This window comes from Bemisia tabaci, chromosome 7 (assembly GCF_918797505.1).
Source record: "Bemisia tabaci chromosome 7, PGI_BMITA_v3".
Lineage (NCBI taxonomy): Eukaryota > Metazoa > Arthropoda > Insecta > Hemiptera > Aleyrodidae > Bemisia > Bemisia tabaci.
The window spans coordinates 24,807,662-24,822,235 of record NC_092799.1 but is presented as its reverse complement, the minus strand read 5'-3'; the positions used below and the strand labels follow the sequence as shown (position 1 = coordinate 24,822,235).

General features: G+C 35.2%; 2 protein-coding genes across 5 annotated transcripts in view; one reads left to right on the top strand and one right to left on the bottom strand.

The window, feature by feature from the left end:
• Positions 1 to 216: 216 nt before the first annotated feature.
• Positions 217 to 5,506, top strand: LOC109032257 (small integral membrane protein 20). The gene is made up of 4 exons (XM_019044290.2): positions 217 to 389; positions 2,311 to 2,471; positions 3,520 to 3,576; positions 5,281 to 5,506. The coding sequence occupies exons 2-4, from the start codon at positions 2,318 to 2,320 to the stop codon at positions 5,331 to 5,333; spliced, it is 264 nt and encodes an 87-aa protein (XP_018899835.1). The 5' UTR covers positions 217 to 389; positions 2,311 to 2,317; the 3' UTR covers positions 5,334 to 5,506.
• A 2,453-nt stretch (positions 5,507 to 7,959) lies between these two features.
• The window catches only part of emb (exportin-1 emb), a 31,741-nt gene continuing 25,126 nt past the window's right edge, over positions 7,960 to 14,574 (bottom strand). For all 4 annotated transcript variants that reach the window (XM_019044286.2, XM_019044288.2, XM_019044287.2 and 1 more), the window contains 3 exons: positions 14,059 to 14,318; positions 12,439 to 12,587; positions 7,960 to 11,589 (listed from right to left, as the gene is read on the bottom strand). In XM_019044286.2, the coding sequence (XP_018899831.1) occupies positions 12,441 to 12,587; positions 14,059 to 14,318 (407 nt within the window). In that variant the 3' untranslated portion in view covers positions 7,960 to 11,589; positions 12,439 to 12,440. The remainder of the gene's footprint in view (positions 11,590 to 12,438; positions 12,588 to 14,058; positions 14,319 to 14,574) is intronic.

The following is a 14,574-nucleotide window of genomic DNA, read 5'->3' as shown; positions in this document are numbered from 1 at the left end:
GGGTTAGAGTAGGTATTGGTTAGAGAGTGCTCGAACTGCTCTGAGTTCCCGTCGCGCCACGCAGCCATCTTGCCTGCTCATTCCGAGGGGGTCTTTGCCTGCAAAAAGTAAACATCTTGTCGGCAGCAGCAGCCAGTGTTGCCAGACTCCATAAGCAAAAACCAAAAATAACAACGTAATTACCAATTTTTGACATTTGGCAACATAATCCCGCGTCCCTGTTGTTTGTTGTTACACTTTTTGTGATAACAGAACAAGTGATAATACAACATGTGTATTCATTCCACCCGAATTTTCATTTAATTTCAAAATTTTTCAAGCATTGATTCAATTCTTATTTCAATAATTACTCCGTTATCGCAAATACAAGTAGCAGGAACCCCTAGCTTGTAAGTATTTTTCTGATGTGCTTTACAGAGCAAACTTGTCTTAGCATTTCAGCACATGAGCACTCCTGAAAAATAATTAGAATCCATCCCAGCCCATAACAAGTGCTTTAAGATGCTAGAGGAATATAATTTACAAGTTATTTACTCAGTTTGCTCATTATGAACTGCAAAATCTGCTTTCATTATACTCACCTTTTGATGCAACAAGCCGTCAATGAGTACCATATTACATCGTAACATTTAGTTAGTCTTGACAACCAGAAAAGAAGAGTCAGCTAGCAACAAGCTTCAGCCCCTAAACAACCCTGATTTTCTCATATCTTTTTGTCTCTTTAAACATATTTTCCTCTACTCTTCCTCTTGACCCTGAAATTTTGTTTGATTTTGACTGTAAGCAGATTTTTAGGTTAAGTAAAGCACAACTTGAGTCCATGTTAAACGAAGTCCAATTTTGGCGATTTAACTGTTCATCTAATCAGAGATGAAAAAGCGTATATCGGAAAGTAGTACGTGCAAAAATTGTACTCAATCACCATTGCCCTGCTTGTAATGTCGTCCGATTGTCTTAACACTGCACATCAGCATTCAAGTATTTCCACCAGTTTCCAGTCTGCCAAGATACCTAAATGCTGGTTTCACTTTTAAATTTTCTCCTAAGAGGAATGATTACACCTTAACGCATTGTCTCCACGATATGTTTCACGGGATTTTTACCAAGGTTCAAGTCGCAGGAATGAAACTTCTGGGTTTTTATCCTATTAAACAACACGACAAAGTTTTTTCTTCTTCCTCTCTTTAAATCGTTCCTGGGACTCCACAAGGACTCTTAGTTGGTACTATGATTAGTATTGACTAGCTCAATATTTTTCCCAACTTCGCAAGTCGTGAGATTTTTCCATGGGACAAATCCCATGAAACGTCCTGTGGAGACAAGGCCTTAAGCATATAGCAGCCAACCATCCCCCAAAAATTTCCTTGGGGAACTGAAAATTAAAACAAAATTTTTTGTAAGTATGCTGAATATGGCGAAGTATTGCATTTTGATGGTGAAACTGCTAAAATGTGTATACCCCTCGCGGTGTTTTGAAATCTCTGCTCCTATTTTATTTTTTAAAAGTGTGGCAATCAAGGAAATCCACTCGCGAGTTTTCGTAGAGTCTCAGGCTGGAGTTTATGAGGTAGAGATCAGACTGTCCTTTTCACTCCTTAACACCCAAGTGGATGTCCCTGATCGCCACTAGAAGGAGACCAAACTAAACACAAAATATTCCTTATTAAAAGAAGAAAAATCACCTAAATTTTCAAAAAGTGACGTTTTGTAGTTTTCCAAGTAGATAATAAAGTATGACAGGAGGTTTGCAACGCTGCAAAACAAGATATGCATTTCTGCGGTTTTACCATCAATATGCTCTATTAGGTAGGAGGTTGAGTTTTTGTGTTCAGGCACTTTCAGCTTCATTTTAGGGTTTCCAAAAGAGACTCTTAGGTATAGTCAGCTAATATAAGGGGCTTGGAGGACAAGGCTTGTACATAAGTGCAGTTTTTTAAAAAAGTGAGGTATTAATTATTTCAAGTAGAACTAGTTTTAATGCATATTCTGTGAAAAATTTGCTTCCAAATTCAAATTTTTAAGCATCAAAAAGTCAGAATCTTCTCTCTGAAGGGTCCATGTAATTTCGAAACTTCAAACACGTATCTCTCGGAATAGCAAAAACTGCACTCATGCACCTTGTCCTCCAAGCCCCTCATGTGTCCGTCTAGGTGGAATTGTGCCATTTTGGGTAAAAGCTAAAAGTGAAAGCAGTACTTTAGTCAAATCTGTTTGATATCTCTATGCTTGTCCACTTTCAGGGCAGATTCACCTGTTAACTTAGCAGTGCTTACTTAAGTAATTGGAATGATCTTTGATTTCTGTTCCTAGGCTAGTGATGGATGAACGAGTAAGGGGATATTACAATCCGAAGGCCATTGAAAGAAAAAGAGTGCTCAAGAAGTGGGGATTTGTGGCAGGTTTTGCAGCTGTGATCACACTCTGTATGTGGCCGATCGCCATCTCTCCAATGTTTTGGCCCGAGAAGTATCGTACGTATGTTTGTGAAACATATTTTTATCCTTTCTTCACTGAATCACCATTTTTCATCAAATGATCAAGCATATCAGTAGTGGCCTTGTTCTCTGAACAAAGAGTATATTGCAAATAGATGAGGAATTATGGAAAAATGCTGATGGAAATACTCTTATGTGCGCAAGACTGCATTGTTGTAAGATTGGTCTCAATTTAACTGGCAATGTGCCCTGCTTTACCTTCTTTTTCTTGTCAAACATGATAGCACATCTCAAGAGTATATCTGAAAAAATGCAGCTTTTCTAAACACAATGAAGATCAGATCTTGATTGATCAATCATTTACTTACTTCAACGCCCAGTTGATCCAAAACAATTGTAAGACAAAATGGGACCGAGGGTAAAGGGAAAAAAAAAAAAAATTATAATACAACAGCTTTGAGGGGTGACCTCTGTATTATCTCGCACAAATAACACCCAAAAATTCTGAAAATTTACCTATTTAACAGTTGAAAGTTATACAACAATGAACTATGAATTTGAAAAAAAGGCAGTTCAATTTTGCCATTAAAAACTAATAATTGTAAACTTTTCAAACATTATTACAACCCAAACTATGATTCAAAATTTTGACCCAGTGTTCTTGAGATTACTGACCAGCATGCGGCATAGAAAACTCATAATCTATATTCGTGTCTTCATTTGGATTTTTCAGTTTTCATTTTGATTTTTTCAGTTAGATTTTTTGCTATACTTACTGAGAAATTTGTCCTTTCAAATCTAGTCCTATGTTGCCTGACTCGGTCAATAATATAAATTTGACCCAATAGCCAGAGCAAGAGTTGGTATCAATCAGCTCTGATCATCTTGTATAAAAATCTTAGAATGCTTGCTCCTTGGTTAGTCCGGTAGATCCTTCTTATGATTGGCTCCCTCACAGCATTAAAGTAACTTCAGTGATCATTAGTAATTGATAGGGAAGTAATTTGAACCACCTTAAATTTCTCTTGTCACTCTCATCTTTGCAAATTTGTTGTTCTCTAATATTTCTTTTCTTCATTTGCAGAAGAGATTCAAAAGAAAGGCCGAGCAGGATTGGATATTGAAAAAATACAACCTGGAGGTAAGCTGAAAGAGCAAAACTGTACAAAAGTATTTTCTGGATTTGACGTTACCAAGGAAATCCTATTATTCCTTTGGAATACTAGAGCGGAAAATTCCCAAACCATGTACCTCAATTGCAGTGTTTCAAAATCTCCTCTTTTGCTCATCTTTTAATGGAGTAAGAATCACTGTCATACCTTGAAATTTGTCACACAATGAAGAAATATCACACAAGTTTTCAAGGAACAACGTTGAACAATCATCCATTGAAATAAACAAAGTATAAGGATAGGAAAAAAGAAGAAGAGTAAAATAAGTGAACTAAGGCAGGAAGTCGCTGCACTGCAAACTGAGATGTGTGCTTTGGAAATGTTGTAGTCAATTTTGGTCCTTCACAAAGGGCTTTAATTTATAGTCCTTTCCTGAAGTATAAAGCCTCTACTAGTAATTGATTTTCTCACATCTAAAGGAGGATAAAGGCTATCAACAGAGTGACCAAAGAGGAGTGTAAAAATGAGAATACGCTGAAAAAGAGTTTGAAATTTCAGTAGCCGGTGCAGGTCTTCTGAGGTCTGTACAAAAATGGAGTGTTGTCTGGTGAATTACAGATATTATCAATTGGGAAGAACGTAAAGTTTGTCTCTTCATCAGCCTAACTACATCAAACGTTGCCTGATTTTGTGTAATGTTTTATTCTTCAACAGAAAACCAAGCAGCACTGGAACTTGAAATTTTGTGAGTTTATTCTTTATAACCTAGAATAAATTCACCGCAAGCTTCTGTTGAAGAAAATTAAACACAAGAGAAAATTAGACAATGGAAAATACAGTGAGGCTGATTCTAGTTCGTTGCCTCTCGCATAGAGAACTGTATCTTGATTGCGCTGTTTTAGTATTTCTTACTGACAGTTTATTTGTCTCCAAGAAAATGGTCACACAAATTTTCCTGAAATCTTTGGTTTTCTTTATCCATGTTGGAATAGACTGAAATTTTTAAACCAATTTGTGTGACGGTTCCTCTGTGAAAGAATAATATGTACCTGTGATTACTGAAACACTGCAGACAAGGTACACTCCTTTGTGAGGGAGACAAGCTAGTTCCATCCAATGGCTGTCTTACATAATGTAGAAATGCCCATGGCTTCCAAAAATGTCAGGAGATAACTTGACATTGCTTTTCTTGATGAATTTATCATTCCTTAAAAAATTTTCCTTGATTTTCCTCTTGAGTATTGCACTTGAAGACTAGACAGAGTTCCTGGGTGCGCGGCATACGAAGTTTGCATGCTGTTCCGCTCTCTGTGCTGAGAGGGAAGCATTTCCCCATATCAATGACCAAAGTACAGAACCCATGAATCCCCATGGCGGTGTTACAAGATCTCTTCTCCTGTTTTATTTTTTCGAAGAGAAACAAGTCAACTTTATTGTTTGAAATTGCTACAGAATATTCTGTTAATAATATTGAAAAATCAAAAAAGTTTTCAAGAAGTTAAGTTGATTAGTTTTCCAATCAGAAACTGAAGTATGACAGGAAGTCTGCAACAGTACAAATGGAGATACTCGGCTTCGCACTTTGGCTATTGATATACTTTTGTTCCATATGCGGTCCACACAGTTGAAGGGAAGCTTTGCACAGTACAGATAAAGCCGCGCACTTGGGATCACTAAGACTAGAGTATATTTTTCTTGTTTCGTTAATTTGAATCTTTCTTATTTTCCCTTAGGTATGAAAGTCTGGGAAGATCCTTTCGGTAGGAAAAAACCAAGGACTGAATAATGAAACAAAGTTTTTTCCCTGTTCTTGTTTATTTCTGTTTTCCAGCTGTGTAAATACTTTTAACTGTAGATCCTGAATTGTTTCCTTAAAGATGTTGTTAGGTTTTAATTTTAACATGTAGCCCTGTGTACAGACTTCAAAAATAAACATTAGTTCTATGTAAATCTTCACAACAGTTTTTTTTTTTATTATTATTATTCTTTGCCACTAGAGAGACTTCGAGGAGTGAAGACAACACTTCACAGGACTTGTTGTATGCCTCTTAGATTTTGATAGAAGTGTGACCATAATTTACTTCGTGTAAAATTATTGGACCCCTATTTCACCTTTTATATGGCTGTCTTTACAGGAAATTGAGATCAAAATTTTCCGAACTTGTATTAAAAAATGATACACACAGAAACTTTTTTTTTTTTCTTTTTTTTTTTTCATAATCAAGATTATTAAAAAATTAAACAATTATGTACAAAATAATTTTCCTTTTTCAAAAATTCATATACGCGTCTACTAGAGTAATCCTCAAGAAACTAATTTGAAGACATATTTTTATGTATAAAAATCAGTACACAACGAACATGATTACAAACTTTGATTCTATAATACTCACTCACACAGTAATACGCAACACACTCATGCATAAGTAGTGGAGGTGGAGGAAATAATCAGCATACAGCTTTATTCTTTTCAGGAAATTATTTTAAATTAAACCTACGACTGAAGATTAACCAAATGATAATGATGATAGTGTGTACTATTCTAATGTAATATGAGAGAAAATGTTGATTTCAGTTTAGGATTAAAAATAAAAATTTAACTATCAATCAGAACACACCTGAGAGAAGTATTCACTGTTGCAGTAACAAAGAATGAAAACAAATAAGCAAGAAGTAGAATGAAGAAGTGCAAATGAGGAGATGTTGTGACAAGTAATTATGAAAAAGCTTATGCAAACAATCAGGTTGCAGTATGTCAATCAAGATTCGTTTTCTTTTGTTTCATCAAAAGCCTCTTTCCTAGATGTAGGTGATCTACCCTCTAAATCGCATTGGATTCGATATTGAAAGGTACTTAAGTGAGATCCAATCAGAGGGATATTAACTTTTGACCAATTTCGAATGAGCACGTCATTTGTGTCTAATATCTTGCATCTTCATACAGAGAAACACAATTTTAAACAAATCTGATGAAGAATCTACAATGAAAAAACCATTTTATTTATCAAATCGAAATATCACGCTCAGAATCATAGGAGACGGTTAGCAAGATTGAGAAACAAGAACTTTGACAAATCTTCAATGTAATAGTTTGATGCGCAATGTAATTTAGGTTTATTGTTAGAAACCCAGTGAGAGAAAGAATTCGTTTCTGAAGATATCCACTTGAAGGTTATGATGGGATCGAAAAATTGATTGCGAACTGTCGTTGGTTTTTTTAAATGCTAAATTGAAGTGCTGTTAGAATCCTACTATTCAATATAATTGGAGAAAATAACTTTTCAGACATTTTAGTTCTCTTAACAGCTGATATTTACTAAAAAATGGTGAATATACCTTTTTTTGGTAAATATAAAAAGCTCTTCCATTAATAATGAAGCTCGGCTTAGATAAGTATCCCTATCTAATTGTAAGCCAAGGTTTATTATTAATTGGAAGATCTTTCTGTCATTACGTTTGTTTTGGACTCATTTTTGCTTTCAATTTCATCTCTGAGAAAAGAAGATGGGTTTTCGCTGCAAGTTTCAGATCCTGAAAAATTCTTTGTTTTGGCACAAGTTTGCGCAAAAGCAAATTTCTATCAGAGTCATTGATGAAATTTACTTAGGCGAACACGATTTATTCAGTATTTTACGGGAGAGGGAAAGAAACATTTTCACACTTCTCATTTATGCTGTTTTATCTGGAAATACTGACGAAGGTAAAGGCTCAGCAAGTCTCCATCTCAGAGAAATTAGGAGCTAATGCTTAAGAGACAGAGTGTGAAGAACTTAGTTGTTAGAGACATGGAAAAACATTATTCCAAAATGGAGGTTTTGTTTAAAGTTTGTCAGCCTACATATGAGCCATGAATTAAAGTTTAACTGGGTAAATGTTTTATTGATAACGATGTATTTCTACTTTGTCTTATGATCTTGAACTGATGTAACGCAAGCTGACTGGATGGATATAACCCAGAATATTGGGAAACCACGGGTCTAATGAATTTATCTAAAGAGAGAGGTTAAATGCTTTTGATCAAGGGAAGTCTACCAATAAATCAATAAAAATTTTGTAAAAAAAAATAATAGTATAGTGAATTAGTATAGGAATTTACAATAAATTAGAAAAAAACCCAGAAAATTGCATTGCATGAAAATTTGAAAAAGACCTCTATCTTCTCCGTACAAAGTAATGTCTCTTTTCCTGTTTAGTCTCCCATTCAAGGCAGCGCTGAAATATTTACTTCTGATTTAAACTAGCCTCAGAACTCAGCTCCTAGAGTGAAAACAACCTTGTGGATGGACGTATTTTTTCTCGAACTTCCTAATATAGATAGATTTGTATTATGCAGTATTTCATAAATGCATTTGATTGTGAATATCTCAAAAGGAGGGCCCAAACGAAAAGCAACATCAATAAACAAAAAGAAAAAAAATTAAAAAATATTTTATTTCACTAGAAATAATTTACAAAAATGAATGCATGACAAAAACTGAGCCAAAAATGAAGCTGGGATAAGATGTTACAAAACAACTGTGTATTTGTTCAAATTAACTTAAAGATTATTTTTAAAAGTCCAAAAAAAAGAGAACCCCCCCTCCCCCCTCTAAAAAAAAGAAAGAAAAACCAACCAGAAAGTACTTAACATTTTCCTACTTGTAGAAAGTTAAGAAAGTTTAGAAAAATAAGTAAGTTTATATAAAACAATAATGCATGCCTCAAAATGCTAACGACACAGAAAACATCTTTATAATATTTCTACAATTTCCAGTGCCAATATACGTAACCCCTCGTTTTGAATATCAAGTAGTTGATGGAGTACAGTTTGTGGGGACCACGCTACAATATTAACATACAAAAATACATGTTTTTTTTTTTCGGATTTGAAACACACTGTACAAAAATAAAAGACATTGGGCACTTGGGATCTCTTTTCACTCCAGAATGGTTCTCAATATTCTTTCAACCTTGGAAACAACAACTCGCAAACTTTCTAAACTTCTTCCTTCACACAATACACCGAGAGACCTCGTAAACCCATCATACATACACTTAACATGTAAAATTATTTACAGCTACACTTTTAAAATGAGCAGAGAATTCTTTAACAACTGAAATCGAACTTCATGGTTTCCCCCGGCTAAGAAAATAATAATGTTCCTCGACTTAACAGCTCTGCACTGAGAAATTCAACACTCTAGAAATTACATCAGGATTTGTTGGAGTTCCTGAATTTTAGCGGTAACAAAGAACAGGTCAAAAACGAAACATGCTTGTTTCCAATTAAATGAAATTACGCAGAAATAATTTGAATTTAAAATAAATCTTTGCACGGATTTGCATGCCATAAGACAGGGATGTAGGGTGATATTCCGAATATTGTCAAGTTCTTCAAAATTCCTTAAAATCAACAGATTAGAGCTTTTTACGCTTGGAAGAAATATTGAAAACAGCTGAAGGAAAGCTTCGATAAATTGCGCAAGCCTTCCCTCTTGAAACAAAGCAAAGCACTTATTGCGTCAATTTCTTAAAACGAAATTCACCCTGTATAAAAATGGCATTGAATCTTAGGGTTTCACTCTTTAACTCGAAGAAAAAGAGATGGACACAAATTGCGAAGGGACGTACTCAAGGAGAATAAAAACACTAAAAATGGAAGTGATAAAAAGTGATCAGCAATATTTCAATGGTTTTCAGCAGAGAATCGGTGGCTCAGTCTAGCACGCATTCATTGACAGCCGAACAGAGGCCGTTCATTACAGAATGGATTATAGAGAGCAATGAGGCGAGTTTTTCATGGACATTCAGATTTTAGTTTAACCTTCATCAATTCAGTGTGAATTACATGAAATAAACATGAAATTTCTTTTGGAAAAAAGAAAAGAATGCACCACTGGGTGAAAGCTTATTGATGTAACAAATACAAAATTGAACTCGAAGAAGTTAGATTAGAGCTTGTTCCCTGATCTGGATACACCTATATTCACATTCACAGCGAGAGGGAGAGAGAGCTTAGATTGAAAAAAATTGGAAACTCTCACAGCCCGTAAAGTTTAAGTAATTTTGGAGAAACCATGCATTAGGGCTATCATACAATGATAATCTCAAGAATTGATTCAATTCAAACGATTCACAGAATCGAAATCTGGACTGGATGACAGTGTAGACAGACATGTTTCAATGGTATAAAAGTGGTGGAAGGCCTGCGATTTGAGAGTTGTAATTTGCAGATGGTAGAATAGGAAAGGTTACCGAGAAGGAGAGATGGATTTTAATTATAGAAGGTTGACTGCTTTGGCATGTGCACATTATTAATTCACTGCTTGATTTTCTTAGAACATTTCGTCCAAAGCAGGAATTTACTTCCTATCTCCGGATTACGTCAAAAGTGAAGGTTATTTCAAGGTCTCTGTCAATGTAACTCGTCCAACACTTACGTGATAGCATCTATACAAATTGAGGACTTTGTGACGCAGGAATGATAAAAAAATGTGCCCAGGTGTAGGCAGTTAATGTGCCCAGAATGAGTGAAAGCCTTCTTCACGAAATTAAAAACTGCTTAAAAATGTGCCCATGATGATAGAGGAAAATGGACAAACGAAGTGAAGAGGCGATGAGGGTAATTTGTAGATGAAACTTTCATCAGGAAATGATTAATAGGATCGAAGATTGAATAACTCGCAGCACTTTTTGTCTGAGAAAAGAAAAGAGCTAAGGTTGTTTGCAGAGAAACCCCTCTCTGGGCAATTTATAATACATATAAATATATACAGTAAAGTTAGTTGAATGAGCGACAGAAACGAAAACAAAAAGAGAGGGCACAGGGGTTAATTCTACAATAATTGACTACAGATTTTCAGTTATCTTCATAAAAGAACAAGAACAACTAGAGGGCGGCAGTGTCATCAGTGGAAAGAAAGAGGTCACCAGAGTGCAATCTCATGAGATAGTTGTGATGGTAGAATTCCTTGCGATTATCATGAAACCAGACGTTAAAGAGGAGCTTATTTTCATTGCTGATCAGTCAAATAACTTTCCACCGCTCAAAAGACATCTCACATTGTTAATATTGTATTTTTCTAATTTTCATTTTAAAATTGATATTTGGGCGATAAAAACAGTCAGGATTGTAACTTCCAGGCATGTCTTTATCCTATTTCCCTTGGATTTTAGTTTCGCCTCAAAGGAGAAATATCAAGAATTTTATCAAAATGGGCTCGATCAACATTGATATCTGCATTGAGAACATATTGATTAAAATTTTAGATGATCTACTAAAAAGTTGAGAGCACCTTTAGCAAAACTGACACTGAAAGTCATGCAAAAAAGATCTTCGTGCCATGATGTAAAGGTTGGGAAACAACTAAATGAAATCGCTTAACAAATCAACAACGAAGGCATTGAAGGATAATTACCAAAAACTTGCACCTCAATAATTTCAGCTTTTTAAAACTTTCGCTCTTACAGGATGGCAAGCAAACCTTATTCCTTGAAATTTTCACTGATTTCTTCAAGAAAAGAATACAAATTGTGGAAACAAATGAGAAATGATGTTGATTAGTATTTCAATTAAAAAATAGGGAGAGAGAGGAAATTTTCAAAGCCAAAAATTAAGATTCGTGGTATCAGAAATATGCCTTTGGTGTGCTTCCAGATGGCCCAAAACGAATGATTATTCTAAACAAAAGCAAGGCATCTGATGGAGCTCTACTACCACTGTACAACGCTGCAGGAGGAACTGTATTTACAGAGAGGCTATTTTATAAACAGCACTGTCCTTTGAAGCACATCAGGGCTACCGGAGGGAACTGAGTGAGAAACATGAAACCATCAACATGAAACATGAGCTTGTTGGAAACAGTATACACAACAATTACATATAAAAAGAAAAAGATACACAATTAATATCACATAAATCGGATCAATGATAGATGAAAGAGGACTGTGACCGTTCGGAACTTGTCGCCGGCTCATCTTGCACTCACATTGTTTGTGATACGTTGTCAGTACGTTTTCGATATGTCTCGGAACAGGGAACCAACTGGCAAGCATCAACAATACTGCAACATAAAATTACTCTCTTTAATAAAGAGCTCGCCATCTTCTCAGTTAAGCGCAGAAAAAAGAAGTAGATTAGGATGTGCATATTCCTTTGTGGGGTCTCTTTATGATTCATCACTTTCTTCATCATTTGCTACTTTCTAAATCCTGATGTTTTTCTCTGTTGCTCAATTCGTCTTCTTGGTACAAGTTTTTATTAAAATTTCCTTAAATTTGTTGGTAGATAAATACGCAAGTAAGTTAAAAAATAGATATAAGAAGAATCGATTGATGCTAGATTGGTGTCATGAGAGAGAGGCATCAATGTCATTATTTTTACTTAATTTGATATAGCGATTACAGGGTTGCCACAGAATGTAGAAAACAAAGTTCCCTGACACAATTTAGTGAAATTTTCTGACAACTGAAGATATGCCAGATAGTTAAGAAGACATAATTTGAAATAGTTGTTAGGCAAAATTTTGTGTTCGAAACATCAAACCCAATTTGGAAAGCAAATAAGGGTGACTTAACAATTTTTCCCTGATATTTCCAGGTTTCCCCTGTCTTTTTAAAAGTTCCTGACAGTTTCCGGTATTCCCTTATTGTGGCAACACTGGAGAGAGTAGCACTAACATCATTGTTTGTACCTAATTTGATACAGCAATACTCGAAAAGAATTTCTTCCATGGACTTCTTTTCCTTGACGGGGGGCGACCACATACTAGTATGATAAATAAGAATTTGGACTGGTTACTCGGAAAATAGTCATGAACTCTCAGATTTAGGGTGTGGTAGCTCTAGCGGCTACAGAGCTATTGTTGACAAAGAAAGAATTTCTTAGGATAAACTGGATACAAAAATACTACCTTCAATCTTGCATTTCCTCTGCGAGCTCATGAGGACCCAGAATACCAGGTACTAAACTTTGTTCTTGTCGTTTGGCTGCTTCAGCTTTCTTTAATTCTGCTTCTCTTTCATCCAAAAATAGATCCGAGTCATCTTCTCCAGAATATTCCTGCGATCACAAGTGAAAAAAATTATGAATGGAGGGAAAGGGTAGAATGGACCTCTAGACAAGTTGCAAATTTAAACATTCTGATATACATGTTTCGGCTTTGAAATTTCTCAATAAATCAGTTTGCGCAACAAAAATTTCTGCAATTGACTATGATCCAAGAAATTAACATTTGTAAATTGTATTTTGCATTGGTAACAAGGATTTTGAATTTCCCGCTTACATAAAAAACAAACGAATAATGATACCTGTAAAATTAGGAGTTCAATACGAGTCATTGCAGTTGACTATGTTCATCAATGCACAATTTTTCTTAGAACTGGGAGAAGAAAGGAATGGACGAATGTTACATCAATCTGAGGAGTAGCAATCATAAGTTGGCATATTTTCATTTAAATAGTGTCATTTTCCGATTTGACATTTGTCAATTTTCCTCTTTACCATTTCTTGTGCTTTTTCGACTTTTCTGATAACATCCCAATAATATGACAGTTCAAAAGAGGTTAGGATTTAATAAAGAGGCGTCTTCACAATGCTGACTCTCTCTTGGTCCCTTCTGGAGGCTTTCTCAACGAATGTTTTACTGTAAGTTCAACCGTAAACCTGCAGCTGGCATTTCAATTGAAGACCTATGAAAAAAATATGGCTAGTATTCGGATGCAACGCTGTTAAAATTGGACCGCGTTAAACAGAAAGGAACCAAGCCACATCAGCTACTGCCAAATTTAATTTGGCAATTTAATTTTTTACATGAAAACGGTTGTGCGGATTTTTGTGCAAATTTCTATGAATTATTTCCGTAATACAAAGCAAATTCCATAAATTTTCAAAGGAATCCGCACAAACGTTCTCTCGTAAAAAATCAAATTCCCCTTTTAAAATTGGCAATAGCTGATGTGGCTTGGTTCCTTTCTGTTTAACGCGGTCCAATTATAGTGTAACACCTTCTCTGCTTTAAAAATGCAAGAAACATGCACATCATCTTAAAAATTAGTACTCATCAGGAATATCTGATAATGTTGTGATAATGGACAAATTTTTTTAAAAAAATCTTCAACCAGTTGCATTTATCAACTAAGAATTGTGAAAAAATGCAACGGCCTCACTAAGGATGAGAAAAATAGTAGATATGGTGCAACATTGGCCTGGATTAGCAATGTTACCAACATTTGGACTTACAGAGTTGCTATAATTTCTTCAGCTTCAAATTCCCTGACTCCAAAATTTTCGTTTTCCCTCACTTTCCCTGACATTTGAATAAAACTTTCACTTTGATTTTTTTCCTTTAAATTACTCATTTCTGCTAAACACTAACTCATTAAATTCCAAGACTTTCTCTGAATTTCCCGGTTTTCCAGACCAACGGTAACCTTGCACTTGTGAAGTGTCCAAAAAAATTTCCTTTATGAAAAAAATAAAAAAAAAACCGAACATAATCTCAGTAAGACATACTTTGGAAGCTTGGACTTACCCTAATTTGAACGAGGAAATCGCGAAGATGCTCCTTAAATGCAGTGAGATCATGGTCCAAGTTGAGCATACCCTGAACGGTGATCTTGATTTGATTATCACTTAAATGAGGAAATGCTGACTTGAGGAGAGATGCGACAAACTCCTGGATGTACATTAAGTTATCCATGTTTGGATTCACAGGGCATAGGGGGACTTTCACTCGGTTCGCTTCAACAAGCCGGAACATGTGGGCTAGAATGGTAGCGTGCATCATTAGACCTGGAATGAAACAAGTTAGAGCACAAAACTGATTATTCGATACAAACGAAGAAGGATCCTCTGCAAGCAATGCAAAAAAAGGGTGTTTAATAATGAAAAATTAGAGGTGTCTACTTGGACCTCATCATCTGAAATCCTAGCTTTATCATTTACCTTTACCATAATTATAGCCTTACATTCTCGAAAATTCTTCTACTCCCAGATTTTCTAGAATCATTGCTTTGCTTGAAGAGATATACATTTTAAATTCTGAGAA

Coding starts and splice junctions, on each gene's coding strand:
- LOC109032257 (XM_019044290.2), top strand. CDS start 2,318: ATGGATGAACGAGTAAGGGGATATTACAATCCGAAGGCCATTGAAAGA. Junction 2,472..3,519: donor GTTTTGGCCCGAGAAGTATC/GTACGTATGTTT, acceptor CTTCATTTGCAG/AAGAGATTCAAAAGAAAGGC. Junction 3,577..5,280: donor TGAAAAAATACAACCTGGAG/GTAAGCTGAAAG, acceptor ATTTTCCCTTAG/GTATGAAAGTCTGGGAAGAT.